Source organism: Staurois parvus, unplaced genomic scaffold, assembly GCF_062004578.1.
Source record: "Staurois parvus isolate SC_StPar_1 unplaced genomic scaffold, SC_StPar_1.0 ptg000470l, whole genome shotgun sequence".
In the NCBI taxonomy this organism is placed as follows: domain Eukaryota; kingdom Metazoa; phylum Chordata; class Amphibia; order Anura; family Ranidae; genus Staurois; species Staurois parvus.
Window position 1 is genome coordinate 2,443,316 of NW_028318266.1, and position 22,075 is coordinate 2,465,390.

The 22,075-nt window shown below is 39.4% G+C and overlaps 2 protein-coding genes across 2 annotated transcripts; both read left to right on the forward strand.

The window, feature by feature from the left end:
• Positions 1-594: 594 nt before the first annotated feature.
• On the forward strand, positions 595-1,536 carry LOC149452517 (olfactory receptor 5P66-like). The gene has a single exon (XM_089689249.1). The coding sequence runs from the start codon at positions 595-597 to the stop codon at positions 1,534-1,536; it is 942 nt and encodes a 313-aa protein (XP_089545375.1).
• Positions 1,537-19,142: 17,606 nt separating this feature from the next.
• On the forward strand, positions 19,143-20,433 carry LOC149452518 (olfactory receptor 10A3-like). The gene has a single exon (XM_089689182.1). The coding sequence runs from the start codon at positions 19,174-19,176 to the stop codon at positions 20,113-20,115; it is 942 nt and encodes a 313-aa protein (XP_089545308.1). The 5' UTR covers positions 19,143-19,173; the 3' UTR covers positions 20,116-20,433.
• The last annotated feature ends 1,642 nt before the right edge of the window (positions 20,434-22,075 follow it).

Here is a 22,075-nt window from a genome sequence, read left to right on the forward strand (position 1 = left end):
AAGACTGAGCCAACTGGTCTGTGATCTAGGCGAGTGCAAGTTAGAACATGTCAGAACATGCTCGAGTATGAATAGCTGTGTAGCTGACCACCATAGTGCTATCTCATGGGCATTCTGGGAAAATCAGTGAGCTAATCACAAAAGTAGGAAATTATGTTTTCTGGAGTGTTCAGGTTGCTAGATTGCATTGAATTATAAAGAAAATTACAGGGACTGCAGGTAATTTTTTATGCAATTAAATTATACCATGGCTTGTGTAGAAATTATATATGCTATACTTTTCTTTTCACAAAAGCACAGTTAACCTTTAGCTCATCTTGTTAAAGAAAATTACAGGGACTGCAGATTTGAAAAGGAAAGGTGACTTTTTATGCAATTAAATTATTCCATGGCTTGGGTAGAAATTATATATGCTATACTTTCTTATCTTTTTTTCACAAAAGCACAGTTAACCTTTAGCTCTCTATTTAATTTTAGGATTGGCTTAGTGATACTAAACTCTTGTTAAAGATGGTACTGTATATTAAAAAGGTTAAACTTCCCTGCAGGAGGATGACCATTTTTATGTTCTTGTGCTGACTCTTTCTTGAAGACATGTGTGAAGACAACAAAACTGAAGTAGCTGAGTTTTTACTTCTTGGATTTCAAAACGTCCATACATTGAAAAGCCTTCTCTTCATTGTGTTTTTCCTATGCTATGTAGTGACATTAAATGGAAACCTCATCATCATTGTTTTAATTTCGATTAATGACCAACTTAAAATCCCAATGTTCTATTTCCTCAAGCACTTGGCAATAGCTGACCTAATATTAACCACCACCATTATCCCAATGATGTTAGAAGTTATACTAAAGGATGGATTTACAATTTCTGTTACTGCCTGCATTATCCAGATGCATTGCTTCGCTGTTTTTGGAATTGTGCAATGTTTACTTATTGCAATTATGTCCTATGATCGATATTTGGCCATATGTAACCCAATGCATTATAATTCAATCATGGAGCCCCATATTTGTCTTCAGATGGTTCTTTGGTCCTGGCTGTTGGTTGTCTTTGTGTCGGGTGAATTTGCTTTGGTGTATCAGCTACATTTTTGTGGTGGGAATAACATTGACCACTTCTTTTGTGATTCTGGTCCAGTGATAGAGCTCTCTACCTCAGATGCTTCCCTTTTTGTATTAGTTGATCTTTTTCTTTCCATTTTGGTTATTTTTCTTCCTTTTGCCTTTATTATTGTGACCTATGTCTTCATCTCCTTCGCTATATTACACCTTTCTTCAACCAATGGAAGATGGAAAGCCTTTTCCACATGTAGCTCGCACCTGACCACTGTGTGCACATATTATGGGAGCTTGATGACTATATATTTGACACCATCTGATAAAAGATCACCTAATACAAGCAAATGTATGTCTCTTTTCTACATTGTAACAACTCCACTGTTGAATCCTATTATCTACAGTCTGAGAAACCAAGAGATCAGAAAAAGCTTTAAAATGTTTTTAAGAAATGTTAAAACACTTAATGTACACTGAAACTAGTGGACTGGAACAAGGGCTTCATAGTCCATGTTAGGTGTCTAGTTTTCGAATCTTTGACTTGATCTTTTAACCATTGTTATTTAGGCATCCAAAGAGGTTAAAGCTGAACTCCATGTGATTTTGGACTGGATTACTAAGCGGCAGTAGCTTTGTTTTTCTAACAAGTGATTGACTGCAAGCTCTTTGGCTGTTAACTCCTTAGCTGATTATTTTACTTTTTCAACTTCTCGTAGGTTAGAGTTGATTGGAGAAATAGTCACTTAAGTTTTTTTTGTTTTTAATGGGGGTGTAATAAAGCAATTGTGTATTTTTGGGGTGGCCATTGGTTTTATTTGGTGATAATAAAGTTTTCTTTTATTTTTGGGTAATTAGAGCACAGCAGCTGACTATGTTTCCAACGGAATCCAAGCTGAAAACATTAAGTTCGGGTGGATATAAAGTGGCACATCAATTTTTGAAGCAGATAAAACATGCCTAAATATGAATACTCAAGGCATATGCATGTGTCTCCCCCCAAAACAAATTGCTGCTACAGAACGTAGATGTATGGAGGGGTAAAAACTAGCAAGTGGTATCACAGTCTAAAGGTAGCATCAACAGGCATTAAATCAGAGATTTAAGCCATAGGGTAATGTCTTTCTAAAAAAAAAAAATTAAAGCAAAACCCTATGTTTGAGAAGGGAAAAAATGGCCACTACATTACAATTTGTTGGTGGCACCAACAGGTAAATGCAGAGTCAAAAATTGCAGTAAGCAGTCTTTCTAATACAATTCTTACAACTCTCAAGTATGGTTGGGCAAATGTTGACCAGTAGCACCGCAGTTTTGTAAAAAAAAAAAAAGAGACAGATGTTGCGTATAGATTTATTCATTAAAAATTGGAATTTTAGCTCTTTGTTAATTGCATGTTTTCTTTTTTGTTACACAAAGGAGGAGAAAGAAGACAGGTGCTAGAAGGGGGATATGTTATTTCTAGGCAGTACCTTTGATTCTTACCATGAAGAATGACTTGTTTAGGTGCAATGTGCAGCAGAGGGATCCCTTCCATCAGGAAACACCACAGTTAGGCGTTTCAAAAGGACATCCTTGAAGTGCAACATTAGACTTCCTCTGGGATGGTTAGAGAACATCTGCCATTTTGGATTTTGCAAAGTGATAGAATGAGCTGGCAACTCCGATATCCATGTTGAAGTCTTTATTGACTACATGGTAGTGACATTAAAAAGAGCTAACATGCATGGGTGAGTAGCCTTATTCGTTACATATGATATGATTAAGGCTAGTCACTGATAAATGTTAGCTCTTTTTATCTTATCACATTATCTGCAGTGGGTGGAGGACACTCTGAGCCAGAGCACCTGTTCTTGGATTCCATGCTTGGATACATCTGTTCCCCGTAGTGAGTACTACACTTGTTTCTTAATTTTGGCTTTGTGGCTTAGATCCACCATCCAAGAGGATGGAAACTAAATAATCATCCTCTCTTTCTGACATGAATGACCCCATATGATACACAATTCTAAGGACCCAAATAATTTTGTGCCAATCGATATACCATGGTCCTCCATCTACTCACCCACTTAAAGTATCTGGGGTTTCTGAAAGTTGAAATGTGTCCAAAAAAGTCATTACACCTTTCATCACTCCTCCCGTCCCCTTTCCTTCTTCTCTTCCCCATGTTTCCTCAAACCAGTAAACAAAGAGGGAACTTGCCTAACTTGCTCTTCCACCATGCCTTTATGCCTGCCCCTCCTCCTGCATTGTCCAATGGTGGTCAACTATTGTCCATTGCAGGTCAGGTGTTGTTTCCTCTAGAAGGAACGTGAGAAGTTGCAAGGTAAGGAATGTGACCAAATATGTATACAGTAGATGCTGACTGTACGGCTGTGGTAAAAGCCTATTTATTAATTTATTATGGTGTCTGGTATACTGTGTATATATATATATATATATATATATATATGTATATATATATATATATATATATATATATTTAGTCAAGAAATCAAACACAAAAAGTAAAACTACATAGCAAGAACACAGAGAGTAATAAAAGATGGACAAAGGTTATAATCCTTCCCTCTAAAGCTCTATCTAATAATGTTTTGGCTATGTAAATCCTTTAAAACCTGACCTGGTCTGTTCCTCAAAGTAATTCTGTTAAAAATAGGAGCACGATGGCTATTAAACTTAGAATTTTATCTCACATCCACATCACTTCTGGTCACAGAGTAGTCAACACTAGTGATGAGTGACCCAAGCAAAGTTTATTTCATCAGAGGGATGATCTGATGAAGTCAGGTGGGCGTGATGTAACGCGTAAGGGGCTTAGCTCTGGGCAGACATGAATAGTGAGTTCAGCTGACAACAAGCGAAGCCGGCATCTGATGATTTTATGGCATTTTATTAATTTACTACATGTGAGTGTGTTACTGCTTCTTAACCTCCCTGACGGTATTCCCGAGTGTAGCTCGGGGTAAGATTTCAGTACCAAAAGCGGTAACCCCGAGCTACAGTCGGGCTTACCATGCGGCGCTACTCCGGCATCTGTTCTTCACTTACCTTGTCCTTCGCTCCTTGTGATGTCCTCTCTGCAGTGTCCCCGGCAATGTAATCCGGCAGATGCAGGCATCTGTCATCCCGGTTCCGTCCCCTGCGAGCGTCGGGACGTACGGGGGAGGGAACTGGCGGGAAATTTGAAAATGACAAAAAGTGACATTCACTCAATACACTACAATCACATAGTATAACATTCCTGTATCAAACCATTTCACATACATTTTGTCCCGAGTGCTTTGTCCGGCGCCCTGCCTGCATTTTTACTGTTCTTTCTGCCTGGAAACTGAGAAACGTCCATGGCGTCCAAAAAGCGTCCCTTTAGGTCAAAAAAGGTTTTAGACCGGCTAGAGAACAGCGATAGTAAATCAGAACCACTTGCAGAATTGAGTGATAATGATTCGTGGGGGAAATTCCTCATCAGACACTGAAAACAATTCTGCGACTGAGCTCAGTGATGTGCGAACTTGGCGCTATATTTCACATTTCAGTGTTTTTGGTTTGATTATATTATTGAATTACATTTATTATTATTATTTTTTATGATTATTTATTAAATTATAATTTATGATTTTGTGTTTCAAGTTTTATCATACCCGGGATGTTTACTAGACTCTTGTTTGGACAGATTTCAGTGAGTTATTCCTAAAAATTACAGGCCTACAATAAAAAAATACATATTTCCATGCAAAAAAATGTACCGCTTTGAGCACAGAAATATGGACATAATCAGACCGCTAGGGAGGTTAATAAATGTTTATATTAGTACATACTGCACCATGGGAGTGTCCTTTGTTCCCTTTTAAGGATAGGAATGTGTGACCTCCATCACCCTTAAAGGGACCAATCCCTGGTTCTGATTTGACAATTTATTGAAAGCTCAAAGGTGTTTGATTACTATCACATGGATGTGGATTGAAAAAAGTGAAGAATCATTTTGTCTATTTGACATCATAAAGCGCATTTCCATGTGCTCTGAGGTGGCACTATATGCATTATGTGCATTATTTTACTTGATGGTGTTTAGGGATATCAGCACAAGAAGAAAACACATAAATTATGGAAGAATCTTTATTACAAATTGATTGATTTTACATATATGGAGTCATTATGGACGTTTTATTCAGCTATGTCACTCTTTTATATTTTTAGCTTATTATTTAGCAGCGCTTACATCACTTATTTATTTTTAATATATTATTTTAGCTTTGGTTGCTTTCCAGTGTGGATGCCGGCACCAGCCAGCAGTGTGAATCATCAGATGGCTTTGGATCAGCGCTTGGAGCTGCGCTCTAAGCAGTTCAGTTGAGGTCACAGTTAGTTGTTGATGTTGTTATGAATATTGTAGGACAACCCTTGTGTTGTTAGAGAGGGCTTTTTTTTGTTGTACCATATAAAAGAAATTCCTTAGGTATACCCCTGACTTTTTGAGAAAAAATAATGTGCTGGGAAGAAATAGAAGAAAGAGAAGACAGGTGCATGTCCAAGCCATTGCATTTATTTATTCTTGGCCAGTGTGGTACGCAACCAAACTCCTAATAAATGTCTAATTCTTGCTTACAATAATCTTCCTCATAATCTTCAGTAAACTCTTGTAAGTCAAACTGTTTCTCCTCAAAACTAGGTAGTCCATTCAGGGCCATATTCTGAAAAACAATTTCTTTATCTGATCATCAAAATGTTTAACTTCTCTGTCATAATGGTCCTTCAAAAGCCAAATCATCTGTAAAGAACAAATTTGTTTTTCAAGCCAGTTTTAACTTTGGAGTTATGGTGGGAGGAGTGGGAAATATCTGAACTCTGAGTGTCCAGATATTACTCAAAGTAACTAGAATATCAAAACATGCTAGATTTTTTTTATTTGGTATAAATATGCATCTAATCAGGACCTCCTGCTACTTTTTCCTGCAGTCTGGACATAAGTCCCTCCCAGGCATGCCCTAAAATGTATCACATTTTCTCAAAATTTAGCTGATGTCACTATAAACATAAATATTAACAGATTTAATATTATCTGATTAAAATCAGAACAAATATATTACAAAACAATACCTATAGTCATTCATATGAGAGACCCCCCCCCAAAAAAAAATCACAATAAACTTTCATCTGAGCCAGCAACCTGGCAGGACAGAAATAGAGAGAGGTAGAGGGGGAGGAGCATGTGGCCCCCTCCTTCTGAACAGCACCATGCTACAAAGCACCATGTTCCCATGTTTTCTATGTGAATAATTGACAAAGACCTTTTCCCCACAACCCTAGCCTAGTGGTTGTGGAGGTCCCAGGCAGGGTGCTTATCAGAATCTGGAAGCCGCCTTTAACAATAAGGTGGTACCCAGATACCATCCCCCTATGTGAATAAGTAAGGGGTACATAATACCCTTCCAATTTACAAAAAAAAAACTGAAAAGAACACACAGTTTGTGTCTTTTTTTTAATTTAAATTTTTGTTCTTCTTTAATGTCAGTTTATCTGTAGTAGGTTGTATACATTCAAGTTAAGAACATCCCCAAGGCATGTTGTTAAACCTCCTTAGCGGTATTCCCGAGTGTAGCTCGGGGTACAATTTCAGTACCAAGAACGGTAACCCCGAGCTACACTCGGGCTTACCATGCGGAGTTGCTCTGGGGGTCCCTGCAGCACTTACCTTGTCCTTCGCTCCCGCGATGTGTCCCCTGCAGCATCCCCGGCCATCTCCTCCAGCCGATGCCAGCGTCCGGCTTCCATGTTCCGGTCCCTGTGACGTCGGCAAATTTGAAATTTTTAAAAAATTTCATTTTTTTTTAAAAAAAAAATTTAAATAGTAAAACATTGCTGTTTCATCCCATTTCACATACATTTTGTCCCGAGTGCTTTGTCCGGCGCCCTGCCTGCATTTTGTCTGTTCTTTCTGCCTGGAAACTGAGAAACGTCCATGGCGTCCAAAAAGCGCCCCTTTACGTCAAAGGCGGTAGCGATAGTAAATCAGAACCACTTGCAGAATTGAGTGATAATGATTCGTGGGGGAAATTCCTCATCAGACACCGAAAACGATTCTGCGACTGAGCTCAGCGATGTGCGAACTTGGCGCTCTATTTCACATTTCAGTGTTTTTGCTTTGATTATATTATTAAATTAAATTTATTATTATTATTTTTTATGATTATTTATTAAATTATAATTTATGATTTTGTGTTTCAAATTTCAACATACCCGGGATGTTTACTAAACTCTTGTTTGGACAGGTTTCAGTGAGTTATTCCTAAAAATTACAGGCCTACAATAAAAACGTCCATGGCGTCCAAAAAGCGTCCCTTTACGTCAAAAGCGGTTGTAGACCGGCTAGAGAACAGCGATAGTAAATCAGAACCACTTGCAGAATTGAGTGATAATGATTCGTAGGGAAATTTTCCTAAAAATTACAGCCTACAATAAACTGTTTCCATGCGAAAAAATGGTACTGCTTTCAACACAAAAAATCGGAAAGAATCATACCGCCGAGGAGGTTAAAGAAATATTTCATTTTTAATTTTTTTAACTTTTAGCTTTATTAAAATCACTGCCCAGACCCCAGTGCCATGCTCCTCATATATTTTGTTTGAGAATCCCTTGCCTATTAGTCTAGAAAATGGAGAAAACTGATTTTTAACACTCGACTCCTATTGACTTTGATAAGGTTTGGATTCAGCACCCGAACTTATGTAAAGTTTGCCAAACCCGCCTTGAACTGAACCCAGATACATTTGTGTTATCCGTAGTAAAAGTAGAAGTAACATGTTTATAAAAATGAAGGTATTATATTGCATCCATATTAGATGTGTGATTCTTTTCATTACGAATCAAAATTTGGACAACAGTTTTGTTATTTGGAGATTAGGATGTATACGAATCTCCAAATCACAATAACGAATTTCAATGAATCAAAAAATAAATTATAACAAAACAACACACGCATTCATATTCCTTTGTTTCATTTGGATGACACGATGCAATAGTATGGGCCTTTTGTTAATGTTTGAAGCATCCAACATAACGTCACGACATGACAAATGAATCCAAAATTAATTGTGTTCCATTTGTTCTTTAAAATCCATTTTTTTTGCATTAACATTTTTCATTATTATACAAAAATGCACGACAGATGAAATGGAAACATATATCAGTAAATACAGTAAGGTACAAATGTGAAATACGATGATTTCTATTTATTGTGTTTGGTTTGGAAGGAGGCGGATCCATCAGAATCTCCGAATCATAACATAATGAATGAATGCAAAATTAATGTCATTCCATTCATTCTTTCAGATATTGTCAATCAGTTTATTTTTCTTTGTAACGAATGGACATAATGAATGAATCTGAAATTAATTTTGTTCCATTTGTTCTTTTGGATATCTTACAATTAGCCAATTCCATTTCTCTTTGTAACAAATGAACATAATGAAAGAATTAAAAAATAATTTTGTTCCATTTGTTCTATTGGATATCGTCCAATCACCTCATTCTATTTCTGTTTGTGGGTTGGACTAGCAGGGATGACTCAGAGTGCATACAGTAAGAAATCTCCTGGAATAACTAATTAACATGTTAAAACAAAATACAGTATTTTTCGCTCCATAATACGCACTTTTTCCCCCCAAGAAAGGGGGGAAAATGTCAGTGCGTCTTATGGAGCGAATATGGAGTATTTCCGCTGCTGCCACCATGTCAGAATACTGGGCCAGCCGCTCAGCTCTTCTCAGAAGCAGGACCTTACCTGTTCTTCGGTCAAGCGCTGTACAGTCTTCCCGCGCCGGCAACTTTAGTGTGGGCACCCAGCTGTGACAGCCAGGTGCCCACTGTGCATGTGCGAGAAGTGCTGCACTTTGTGAATGGTCCAGCGTCTTCTAGGACCTGTCATGACGCCGGGTCATTCACAAAGCGCAGCGGTTCTCGCGCATGCGCAGTGGGCACCCGGCACAGCTGGGTGCCCGCACTAAAGGGAGGACAACTCCATGGAAGTGGGAGTGGGTACATGTCAAATTCAGATACCCGCTCCCCCTCCCTTCCCAAAGGTCTGCAGTCTCTTGGTCATCCCTGTACTCTCCGCAGTCTCTGGTCATCCCTGTACTATGTCTGCAGTCTCTGGTCATCTCCTGTACTGTGTCCGCAGTCTCTGGTCATCTCCTGTACTATGTCTGCAGTCTCTGGTCATCTCCTGTACTGTGTCCGCAGTCTCTGGTCATCTCCTGTACTGTGTCTGCAGTCTCTGGTCATCTCCTGTACTGTGTCCGCAGTCTCTGGTCATCTCCTGTATTATGTCCGCAGTCTCTGGTCATCCCCTGTACTGTGTCCGCAGTCTCTGGTCATCTCCTGTACTGTGTCCGCAGTCTCTGGTCATCTCCTGTACTGTGTCCGCAGTCTCTGGTCATCCCTGTACTATGTCCGCAGTCCCTGGTCATCTCTTGTACTGTGTCCGCAGTCTCTGGTCATCTCCTGTACTATGTCCACAGTCTCTGGTCATCTCCTGTACTATGTCCGCAGTCTCTGGTCATCTCCTGTACTGTGTCTGCAGTCTCAGGTCATCTCCTGTACTGTGTCTGCAGTCTCTGGTCATCTCCTGTACTGTGTCCGCAGTCTCTGGTCATCTCCTGTACTGTGTCTGCAGTCCCTGGTCATCTCCTGTACTGTGTCTGCAGTCCATTGGTTCAGAATATTTTTTTTCTTGTTTTTCTCCTCTAAAACCTAGGCGCATCTTATGGTCAGGTGGTCTTATGGAGCAAAAAATACGGTAACTTCCGAAAATACAAATCAATTCTGAACGTCAAGTATAAAAAATTAATCTGAATATACACAACAAATTCCAAAAACAAATCATTGTAATATAACGATTATGACAAAACTAAATTATTAGCTTATCAAATGAATCTGAAACAAAAAATAATTTTTCGTCGTGCTGTCGTGGTCTTTGCGAAAATTAATTATAAATAAATCAGGCAGTGTCCGACTCCCGTATACAATATAATGCAGTGCCTCCAGCTGTTAAATACGGCAAATAACTTAATTAATAATCCAATAATATGGACACCTTAATGATTTTTCACCACACTGTACTTTTATTTGAGTTCACCAATGCAATTTCTTACCATATACATAAATATTGCCGATTTGATAAATAAATAAATAATGCATTTATGTACAAATATTTATATATATATATATATATATTAATACAAACATAACTACTGGTGATGAGTATTGCTTACACACAATCAAAAATGTATCACAATACTCTCTATGGTATAAATACACAAAATATATATCACTACAATGATAAAACAGTCCTTACCAATATGTCACTGATCCACGGTTGCCACCAACAACAGGCGACAATCGCACAACCGCGACTAACAGTAATACGTCACACCCACGGCGTCAGACCCCAGACCTTCTCACCAAACTCGTGACCGAAGGACCGGCCGATCTAAAACCACGGTGTGACGTGCGTAACGAGGCCCCACCCAGCTACACCCTGCACAGCGATTGCCCAGCTAATGGACTACAATCGGTGCCTGCAGCCTGAATGCGCTTGTTACTGGGTCAGGTTAATTATGCAACTAACCCTTCTACTGCCACCACCACTTTTGTTTTAAAGAAAAAAGGAAGACTGGGAAACTCCCGTTATCAAATATACACTATATTGGTTGAAATATTGATCTATATAGCACAGCCCACGGACCTGCTACACAGAGATATAACAAACAGTAGCGTCTCTTCGAAAGGCAGGAATTCGTGAATTGCAGGTAAGCGCTTAAAAACAGTTTAACACTTTCAGAAAGAAAGATTTATTACTAAAAGGGTCAAACAGGTGCAATAACATATTTACAAAGAGATGTCACAAAAATGTATATATATGTATATAAAGACACAGCAAAGAGATAATTAGGAAGGAAAGTACAGGGTTGAGTTTACTTGCCCTTAGCCTGGGTTTGCAGATGCAAGATGCAGAGCAGGAAGGTTCTTTAATAGTTAGTGCTCAAGATATAATTTCCAAATTCCCGCTGCCGAAGGGAATTAGGAAAATATTCTGGCTAAAATATGCACAGCAAAACACTCATATAGGTTAGAATGCGATACAATATCAGTACCCAAAATATTTAATGCAATTTTTTAGTCAACCAATCTCCCTACACCATGCAATTTATGTATCTATGCACAATCTCAATATAACTAGCACAATAGAATTATGATTAAGGTTCTAGTCAATTTTAAATGTATAAAAAATGTATGATGTTTTGATACAATTCTCACCACTCCCAGAATTACGTTTTCTGAGATCTTCCGGTGGGATTACAGTTAGGGAAAAGTGTCTTTCTTCAGCAATGAGTAAAAATTGGATTAGCAGCAAAAAGTTCTTCTTTGGCGGAGATAGCTTCTTTTAAAAAACAGTTCTTCAAAAATAGATTTTCAAAAATAGAGCCGTTCTTCAGATCGTTGTTCTTCAAAAATAGCAGGTTTTCAAAGCAGTTTTTTCCAAGAGGTTTTTCAGAGTAGGTTCCTTTTCTTTCAAGAGAGTTTTTCAAGCGAGTTTTTTTTTTTAGAGCTTTTTCTCAAGCAGAGCGTTTTTTTTAGAGCACGTTTTTTTTTTCATGAGTGTCTCGCATATATATATGGTAAATGTCCATTGTCTTATAAGACCTCCCATGGTAATTGACGATTGGACAGTCAGAATGCCGTTTATTCTGGAAGTTCTTTACCTGTTCATTGGGGGCAGTCAAGTTCCATGAAATGGTGATCCATAGGGATGAAGGTTCTATTGATAAAAGTATGTGTCCTGCTAGATTATGAAAGTGGCTTTTCTCAATATCTCTTTTAAATAAGGTCCATATATATATATATATATATATATATATATATATATATATATATATATTAGTTGATTTAGTGGCTCATCTTCCTTATATGAGAGTTGTGTCTTGATGTTTGACCTTTGTCCTGAAAATGGTAGATCTTCATATAATATTTCCATAATTTGTTACAGTAATAAACCAGATCTTGAGCGTTTAACTCCAGTCCATTATGTTATATATGCCATATCTCTCTCTGCATCCTGATGGAGGTACATACAGTATATGTTGGTGACATTTGTTTTGAAATATAGTTTACCCCAAATCACAATCCATCTCATATGTCCTCATGACTTAATGATATTCAGTTTATCCTTTTGTAGTTTCCAACTTTATTAAATTGATTTCGGTGTCCTGGTATATATATAATATTAGGAATATGTCAGTTGAATATATGTTTAAATCTAGTTTTTTTTTCTCATGACTTGAGTGCAAAGTTCATGGATTAAGTGAGTTTGGGAAGTGTATATTGTCTTGTTTAATTCTGGTAAACACTTATTTTCCTTAGGCAGATGACTCATTTAAACTGATAGGCATGGATTCCCAGCATAGACTGATCTCTTGTTCTGAATAGGCAATTGTGACATCCTTGATGGCTTATTTGGCTAGTAAATATTCTACAAGGCCTTACATTGTTTCTATATATAAACAGCATGCAGCGCTTAAAAATATAAATATAAAAAACCCCCTAATATCAGTGTTATTCTCAAGATATGTTATACCAATAGATTATACGGGGCTTTCCACCCCAGAGACTATGATATTGGTATAACATATCTTGAGAATAATCCTGATATTAGGGGTTTTTTATATTTACAGTCATGGCCGAAATTGTTGGCACCCTTGATATTTCTCCAGGAAATCATGTATTTCTCACGAAACGTATTGCATTAACACATGTTTTGCTATACACATGTTTATTCCCTTTGTGTGTATTGGGACAAAACAAAAAAAGGGAGGAAAGAAAGCAAATTCGACATAATGTCACACAAACCTCCAAAAATGGGCTGGACAAAAGTATTGGCACCCTTTCACAACTGCGGATAAATAAGAATGTTACAAGCATGTGATGCTCCTGTAAACTCACCTGGGGCAAGTAACAGGTGTGGGCAATATAGAAATCACACCTGAAAGCAGATAAAAAGGAGAGACGTTCACTTAACCTTTGCATTGTGTGTCTGTCTGTGCCACACTAAGCATGGACAACAGAAAGAGGAGACGAGAACTGTCTGAGGACCTGAGAACCAAAATTGTGGCAAAATATCAACAATCTCAAGGTTACAAGTCCATCTCCAGAGAACTAGATTTGCCTTTGTCCACAGTGCGCAACATTATCAAGAAGTTTGCAACCCATGGCACTGTAGCTAATCTCCCTGGTCGTGGACGGATGAGGAAAATTGATGAAAGATTGCAACGCAGAATAGTCCGGATGGTGGATAAGCAGCCCCAAACATGTTCCAAAGACATTCAAGCTGTCCTGCAGGCTCAGGGAGCATCAGTGTCAGCGCGAACTATCCGTCGACATTTAAATGAAATGAAACGCTATGGCAGGAGACCCAGGAGGACCCCACTGCTGACACAGAGACATAAAAAAGCAAGACTACAGTTTGCCAAAATGTACTTGAGTAAGCCAAAAGCCTTCTGGGAAAACGTCTTGTGGACAGATGAGACCAAGATAGAGCTTTTCGGTAAAGCACATCATTCTACTGTTTACCGAAAACGGAATGAGGCCTACAAAGAACAAAACACAGTACCTACGGTAAAATATGGTGGAGGTTCAATGATGTTTTGGGGTTGTTTTGCTGCCTCTGGCACTGGGTGCCTTGACTGTGTGCAAGGCATCATGAAATCTGAGGATTACCAAAGGATTTTGGGTCGCACTGTAGGGCCCAGTGTCAGAAAGCTGGGTTTGCGTCCAAGATCCTGGGTCTTCCAGCAGGACAATGACCCCAAACATACGTCAAAAAGCACTCAGAAATGGATGGCAAAGAAGCGCTGGAGAGTTCTGAAGTGGCCAGCAATGAGCCCAGATCTAAATCCCATTGAACACCTGTGGAGAGATCTTAAAATTGCTGTTGGGAAAAGGTGTCCTTCCAATAAGAGAGACCTGGAGCTGTTTGCAAAGGAAGAGTGGTCCAAAATTCCGGGTGAGAGGTGTCAGAAGCTTATTGATGGTTATAGGAAGCGACTGATTTCAGTTATGTTTTCCAAAGGGTGTGCAACCAAATATTAAGTTAAGGGTGCCAATACTTTTGTCCAGCCCATTTTTGGGGTTTTGTGTGACATTATGTCATATTTGCTTTTCTGCCTCTGTTTTATATTTGTTCCAATACATACAAAGGGAATAAACATGTGTATAGCAAAACATGTGTTAATGCAATACCTTTTTTGTGTGAAATACTTGATTTTCAGGAAAAATATCAAGGGTGCCAACAATTTCGGCCATGACTGTATGTTTTTAAGCGCTGCATGCTGTTTATATATGTGCTCTAGAAGGTTTAGGGGTTCTACCTTTCATGCTAGCTGCTCCCTGTACACAATTCCAGCGCTCGTTTATGTATCATAATTTTATTTCTTACACTGTTTCTGTCTGGCCTTGCAAAGTTGTATGTAAAGAAGACAGTCTCCCACAATTATCATTTATGACTCTGTTTTGTCTACCCCAGCCCTTTCACAAGGTCGGATGTTATTTGGCTGCATTGTATTTCAAACAGGTCTTCTCCATTTACCGTATATACTCGAGTATAAGCCGACCCGAATATAAGCCGAGGTACCTAATTTTACCACAAAAAACTGGGAAAAACTATTGACTCGAGTATAAGCCGAGGGTGGGAACACCAGTGGGAAGAATCGTGCCTCATCATTGGTGTCAGTGGGAGGAATAGTGCCCCATCATTGGTGTCAGTGGGAGGAATAGTGCCCCATCATTGGTGTCAGTGGGAGGAATAGTGCCCCATCATTGGTGTCAGTGGGAGGAATAGTGCCCCATCATTGGTGTCAGTGGGAGGAATAGTGCCCCATCATTGGTATCAGTGGGAGGAATAGTGCCCCATCATTGGTGTCAGTGGGAGGAATAGCACCCCATCATTGGTGTCAGTGGGAGGAATAGTGCCCCATCATTGGTATCAGTGGCAGGAATAGTGCCCCATCATTAGTATCAGTGGGGGGAATAGCACCCCATTATTGGTGTCAGTGGAATAGTGCCCCATCTTTGGTGTCAGTGGGAGGAATAGTGTCCCATCATTGATGTCAGTGGGAGGAATAGTGTCCCAACATTGGTGTCAGTGGAAGGAATAGTATCCCATCACTGGTGTCAGTGGGGGGTGGAGGAATAGTGCCCCATCGTTGGTGTCAGTGGGGGGGGGAAGTGCCCCATCGTTGGTGTCAGTGAGGGGGAGGAATAGTATCCCATGATTGGTGTCAGTGGGGGGTGGAATAGTGCCCCATCATTGGTGTCAGTGGGGGGGGAGGAATAGTGCCCAATCGTTGGTGTCAGTGGGAGGAATAATGCCCCATCATTGGTATCAGTGACACCAATGATGGGGCACTATTCCTCCCACTGACACTTGCTGACCCCTGTTCCAGTATGGTGCTGCTGCAGCCAGCATATGTGGTTGCAGCAGCACCTAAGAACGGCACACTTACCTGCATCTCCTTCACTCGATTTTCGCGGGGCCGCTCAGCTCCGCCTCCTTGCTGGTGATTGGCCGCCTGTGTGCCTTTCCTGAGCTACAATTCTGGCGGCCAATCACCGGTGAGAAGGCGGAGCCGAGCAGACACGCGGACATCCAATGGACGAACCGAATGAAGGAGCAGCTGCGCTTCCTGGACCGGATCGTCGTGGGACCGGAGCCAGGTAAGAGACAGCAGCCCCCTGCAGACGTTGACTCGAGTATAAGCCGAGGGGGCCGTTTTTCAGCACAAAAAATGTGCTGAAAAACTCGGCTTATACTCGAGTATATACGGTAATCTTAATTGTTTGAAATGGCTTCCTGGACGGGTCATATTTAGATTTTACACAGCTGGCTGACAGAGAACAGCTGGCCTCATAACTATCTTTTGAGGAATGATATTTATTTTAATAATTTATGAGTCAAAATCACTACAGTGCACATCTCTAATCCACATCACTCCTGAGCAGGAATCCCAACCTGCACCAACATACCAGAGTATTACAAATAGTAAAATAGAGATTTTATTTAGAGATGAAAACAATTTAGTGATAGCCATCTAAATTTAAATTTCAAAATTCTTTAATCATGGGATAGGATTATGGTGGATGAAGTAATTCCATTTATTTCATAGTAGGCTGAGTAGACCCCAGAGACATTACAAATACATTCTGTTATTTATTTGTTCTCTGCATGATAATTAGAATTAAAATACCCACTTGACAATTTGATAGCACCTGGGGTAAGGATAATAATACTCACACAAGACACATCCTCAAGGAAATGCCAACTGAAATAAAAGGAGAACCTGGGAAATCTTTCTGTGAAAGCAAGACATTAGAAAATCAGTGCAAGGTGTAGACATGGCATCGGAATGCTGAGATTCCATCACACCTCTTCAGCTCAGAGTAACTCAACGTAAGTCTACTTCAATGCTGTTCCTCTGCTATCATTATAGGTACACATGACCATTAGATCCTCCACCTTCTGTATTACACACATACACTACATACTAATACAATATTACAAAATGCTTGAAGTAAATTTGTCACATATGAAGCAAGATCAGTGTTGTAGGGAAGACTGACTGAACAAGAGAGACACTTCATTTCTATGGTTTTTGATAAATCAGCAGTGGAAGTTAAGCAAATACTTACATTTCTGGAAGCTTTGTAGATAAACATAAGTGTCATCCTCATGGTTAAAGGGCTAATAATTGTGTCATGCATCTTTATGTCTTGAATTTGCCTTAGACTTGAGACATTGTCTGCAAGGAATCTATCCCAAGGTTTCCACCACACCCTGTGACCATTTGGTGGGACAACATTTGACCTACTGGTATGTTTTCACAGAAGAACCAGGCAATCCAAAAACAAATCTTTGTTTATTTGGATTTCCTTCTCCGTAGTGGTAGGATAATTGGTGTCTCACTAAAGAGGCATTGGATGTGGTGGGGACCTTGGATTGTAGGCTTTCCTGGAACAAAGATTGATGAGAATAATTCTACATACAATATACTGAGCAAATAGATACCTATCATGTCATGTTTTAAAATTGCACATGCTTGTGGAATGGCAACAAACTAAAGTACTTAAAAATCTTCATGGGTTATGCTTTAAAAGCCTTTACAGGTTACCAGTTTAGAATTACACAGGAGGTCTGGTGCTAGAATTATTGCTCTTGCTTTAACATTTGTGGAGATACCTTACATTTGCAGAGCAAACACCATTCCCATGTGCATGTATGACCTATGTATGTGTTTGTTTTTGCCCTTGAGTGCAAGGGGATGGGGGCGCGTTAACTTTTTAATCACTTTTATGGCTATTGCAAGGGATAAACACCATCCCTTGTGATAGTCGGAGCAGTGACAGGTCTTTCTCCTCTGTTCTTCAAAGCATCAAATAAAACCCACATCGGTTCTATCTGATGCTTTCACTGACTAGTAATGGTCTGTTTTCATTAGGCGGAAGTCAGAAGTGACAAAATATTTGTTGCTTTTGGTTTCTTGGACTGTAGAGATGATTGTGGAAGTTTCAATACTTGGTCATTTCTATGGTCAGCCATCAGAACCCCTTCAATGTGACGGTAGAGCCTGGGTAGAAAGCTAAAGGCAAAAAGAGGTAAGGACCCCCTTCTGCAGCATCTAAAAGCAACCCAGTGGCTAATTAGCCAATCAGATTGCTTTTACTTTATTCATCATCGGCAGCTGAAAAAAGGATACTGGGATCATGGCTGCAGCTGCAACTATGACCCCGGTATAACCACTCAAAACCTCAAAACGTACAGGGTTGTCCTTGGGCTGCAACTGGTTATTTGATTTCATGTTTCCTTTGCTAAGACAAAAATTCTAGTAGATACAGTACTGTGAGTTTCCTCCTAGGACAGGAAGTATGTTCCTGGCAGGATCAGCAGACCATAATAGGAATAAAAAACACAAAATATAAAACAAATACAGTATCCACATCTGGGGACTAAACTGGTAAACTTCAACATATTATATTTATGCGCTTGGTTTTAGATACATTTTATCTTATCTATAGCCACAATCAGCTCATGGAATACACTGATGGAGCACCCTTGTGACAACATTGATGCTTGATGATTGGCCCTCTAATTTCTTGTGAAATGAGTCCAGACTGTGATCAAATCTGTGTCCTTTTAAGGCATTTTTTTCATTTCAGAAGCAGCAAAAAGTCACAGGGTGCTAAGTCAGGGGAATAATTTGGTTGGTTAAGATTCAGAATGGATTTCTGAGCCAGGAACTTACAAACACTTAAAGCATCATGTGCAGGAGCACTGTCATGGCTGAGAATACACTTGTCAGGCATGAGTTACAATATTCTCCTGCAAACAGATTTATGTAACCTTTTCATTTTCTACATTTGCATCCATCCTTTGCTTTTTGGCTGCCCACTTCTTGTGTCATCATGGACATCTGCCCATCCCTCCTTAAACTACCTATGTTTTTTTTCATTTAATGTTCACCATAAGCCTGTTGTAACATAGCTAAAGTTTCTGTTAGATGTTTGTCAATTTTCATACAAAATGTGTTGTTAGTCCATTTCCCCATATTCCTGCCACTCATTTCCGGCCAACAGGACCATGCACACATGTTATTTCTTCTACTACTCTGTAAAGACTGAGCCAACTGGTCTGCGATCTAGGCGAGTGCAAGTTAGAACATGTCAGAACATGCTCGAGTGTGAATACCTGTGTAGCTGACCACCATAGTGCTATGTCATGGGCAATCTGAGAAAAACAGTGAGCTAATCACAAAAGTAGGAAATTATGTTTTCTGGAGTGTTCAGGTTGCTAGATTGCATTGAATTATAAAGAAAATTACAGGGACTGCAGGTAATTTTTTATGCAATTAAATTATACAATGGCCTGGGTAGAAATTATATATGCTATACTTTTTTTTCACAAAAGCACAGTTAACCTTTAGCTCATCTTGTTAAAGATACTATATTAAAAAGGTTGAACTTCCCTGCAGGAGGATGACCATTTTTATGTTCTTGTGCTGACTCTTTCCTAAAGACATGTGTGAAGACAACCAAACTGAAGTAGCTGAGTTTATACTTCTTGGATTTCAAAACTTCCATACATTGAAAACCCTTCTCTTCATTGTGTTTTTCCTATGCTATGTAGTGGCATTAAATGGGAACCTCACCATCATTGTTCTAATTTCGATTAATGACCATCTTAAAATCCCAATGTTCTACTTCCTCAAGCACTTGGCAATATCTGACCTAATATTAACCACCACCATTATCCCAATGATGTTAGAAGTTATATTAAAGGATGGAATTACAATTTCTGTTACTGCCTGTATTATTCAGACGCATTGCTACGCTATTGTTGGAATTATGCAATGTTTACTTATTGCAATTATGTCCTATGATCGATATTTGGCCATATGTAACCCAATGCATTATCATTCAATCATGGAGCCCCATATGTGTCTTCAGATAGTTCTTTGGACCTGGCTGTTGGTTGTCTTTGTGTCGGGTGAATTTGTTTTGGTGTATCAGCTACATTTTTGTGCTGGGAATAACATTGACCACTTCTTTTGCGATACTGGTCCAGTGATAGAGCTCTCTACCTCAGATAGTTCCCTTTTTGTATTAGTTGATCTTATTCTTTCCATTTTAGGTATTTGTCTTCCTTTTGCCTTTATTATTGTGACCTATGTCTTCATCTCCTTTGCTATATTACAACTTTCTTCAACCAATGGAAGATGGAAAGCCTTTTCCACATGTAGCTCGCACCTGACCACTGTGTGCACATATTATGGGAGCTTGATGACTATATATTTGACACCATCTGATAAAAAATCACCTAATACAAACAAATTTATGACTTTCTTCTACATTGTAACAACTCCACTGATGAATCCTATTATCTACAGTCTGAGAAACCATGAGATTAGAAAAAGCTTTAAAATGTTTTTAAGAAATGTTAAAACACTTAATGTACACTGAAACTAGTGGACTAGAACAAGGGCTTCATAGTCCATGTTAGGTGTCTAGTTTTAGATTCTTTGACTTGATCTTTTAACCATTATTATTTAGGCATCCAAAGAGGTTAAAGCTGAACTCCGTGTGATTTTGGACTGGATTACTAAGCGGCAGTAGCTTTGTTTTTTTAACAAGTGATTGACTGCAAGCTCTTCGGCTGTTAACTCTTTAGCTGATTATTTTACTTTTTCAACTTCTCTTAGGTTAGAGTTGATTGGAGAAATAGTCACTTAAGTTTTTTTTGTTTTTAATGGGAGTGTAATAAAGCAATTGTGTATTGTTGGGGTGGCCATTGGTTTTATTTGGTGATAATAAAGTCTTCTTTTATTTTTGGGTAATAAGAGCACAGCAGGTGACTATTTTTCCAACGGAAGCTGAAAACATTAAGTTTGGGTGGATATAAAGTGGCACATCAATTTTTGAAGCAGATAAAACATGCCTAAATATGAATACACAAGGTATATGCATGTGTCTCCCCCCAAAACAAATTGCTGCTACAGAACTTAAATGTATGGAGGGGTAAAAACTAGCAAGTGGTATCACAGTTTAAAGGTAGCATCAACAGGCATTAAATCAGAGATTTAAGCCATAGGGTAGTGTCTTTCTAAAATAAAATTAAAGCTAAACCTGACTAGGTCACTTACAGACCATTTACCGTGATCTACCAGTCAGCCAAATTAATGTGAGAATACGTACACGTGGAAGTAAGACACTGGCACTGTTGCAGTTTGCCAACTTCCTAAAATTCTGTTTTATTGAAGAACTAACAGTATTATTTATAGGGCTTATGATGCAGGCAAAGCATTTACATTGATTGGGTGAAAAGTCCACTGGGTTTCTGCGTGTTCTTCCATCCGTGTTGATATCTTCCAATCATTTTCCCCAAAACGACTCATTCCCTTTTATGGGGGTTGTTTACATTAAAAGATACTTTTCTCCTAATGAGTCACCTAGGGTGAGACTCCGGATAAAGGCGCCATCTTAATTATCATCATTGTTCTGTCAACCTATATCTGATTGTTTACTTAAGAGAGTAAGGAATTTTAAAGAACAAGAAGCTGAAAGTAGCAAGACACGCCTGTCGGGAGTAAATTTTTTTTTTCCCCCACAAAGCCAATCCCTGGCTGTGTTTTTTTTCCCTCGTGTCGCCATTACTGCGACTGCGAGTCCCCTTGTGACACCATTACTGCGACTGCGAGTTCAGTTCCCCTCGTGTCACCATTACTGCGACTGCGAGTCCCCTCGTGTCGCCATTACTGCGACTGCTAGTTCCCGGCACCCTCTCTCAAATCAGGGTGTATCCTGTCCACTCCTGACGAGGAATATTGTGCCGTAATTCTCCCCTCCCTCACAGGCGCATCAACAACAACCCAACCAATCACATTGGTACACACAGACAACACAAAAGACAAGTCATATCACACTGGTAGATGACGTTACGCAGACAGGTGGGTTCAAAGGAGCCCCGGGCAAGTATACCTGTCCTCTTTGCTGACCAACGGACAGCCAGACGGGTGAGTAGTCCCGCTGGGCAATTCCAGACTACGCAGGTAAGGAATTATTAAACATAAAAATTCACTTACCGCTTTCAGAGGTGATCAGTCTCCGCGTCTGGAATGCTCCACGGTCCCCCTCATCCACTCTCGGTCGGCTGATCCAGTGTTCAGAACCCAGGCCCCACGTTGGGCGCCAAAATGTTTTGGACTAGGTCACTTACAGACCATTTACTGTGATCTACCAGTGAGCCAAATTAATGTGAGAATACGTGCACGTGGAAGTAAGATACTGGCACTGTTGCAGTTTGCCAACTTCCTAAAATTCTGTTTTATTGAGGAACTAACAGTATCATTTATAGGGCTTATGATGCAGGCAAAGCATTTACATTGATTGGGTGAAAAGTCCACTGGGTTTCTGCGTGTTCTTC

What these genes read in the sequence shown, in the direction of transcription:
- LOC149452517 (XM_089689249.1), top strand. Translation starts at nt 595, where the DNA reads ATGTGTGAAGACAACAAAACTGAAGTAGCTGAGTTTTTACTTCTTGGA.
- LOC149452518 (XM_089689182.1), top strand. Translation starts at nt 19,174, where the DNA reads ATGTGTGAAGACAACCAAACTGAAGTAGCTGAGTTTATACTTCTTGGA.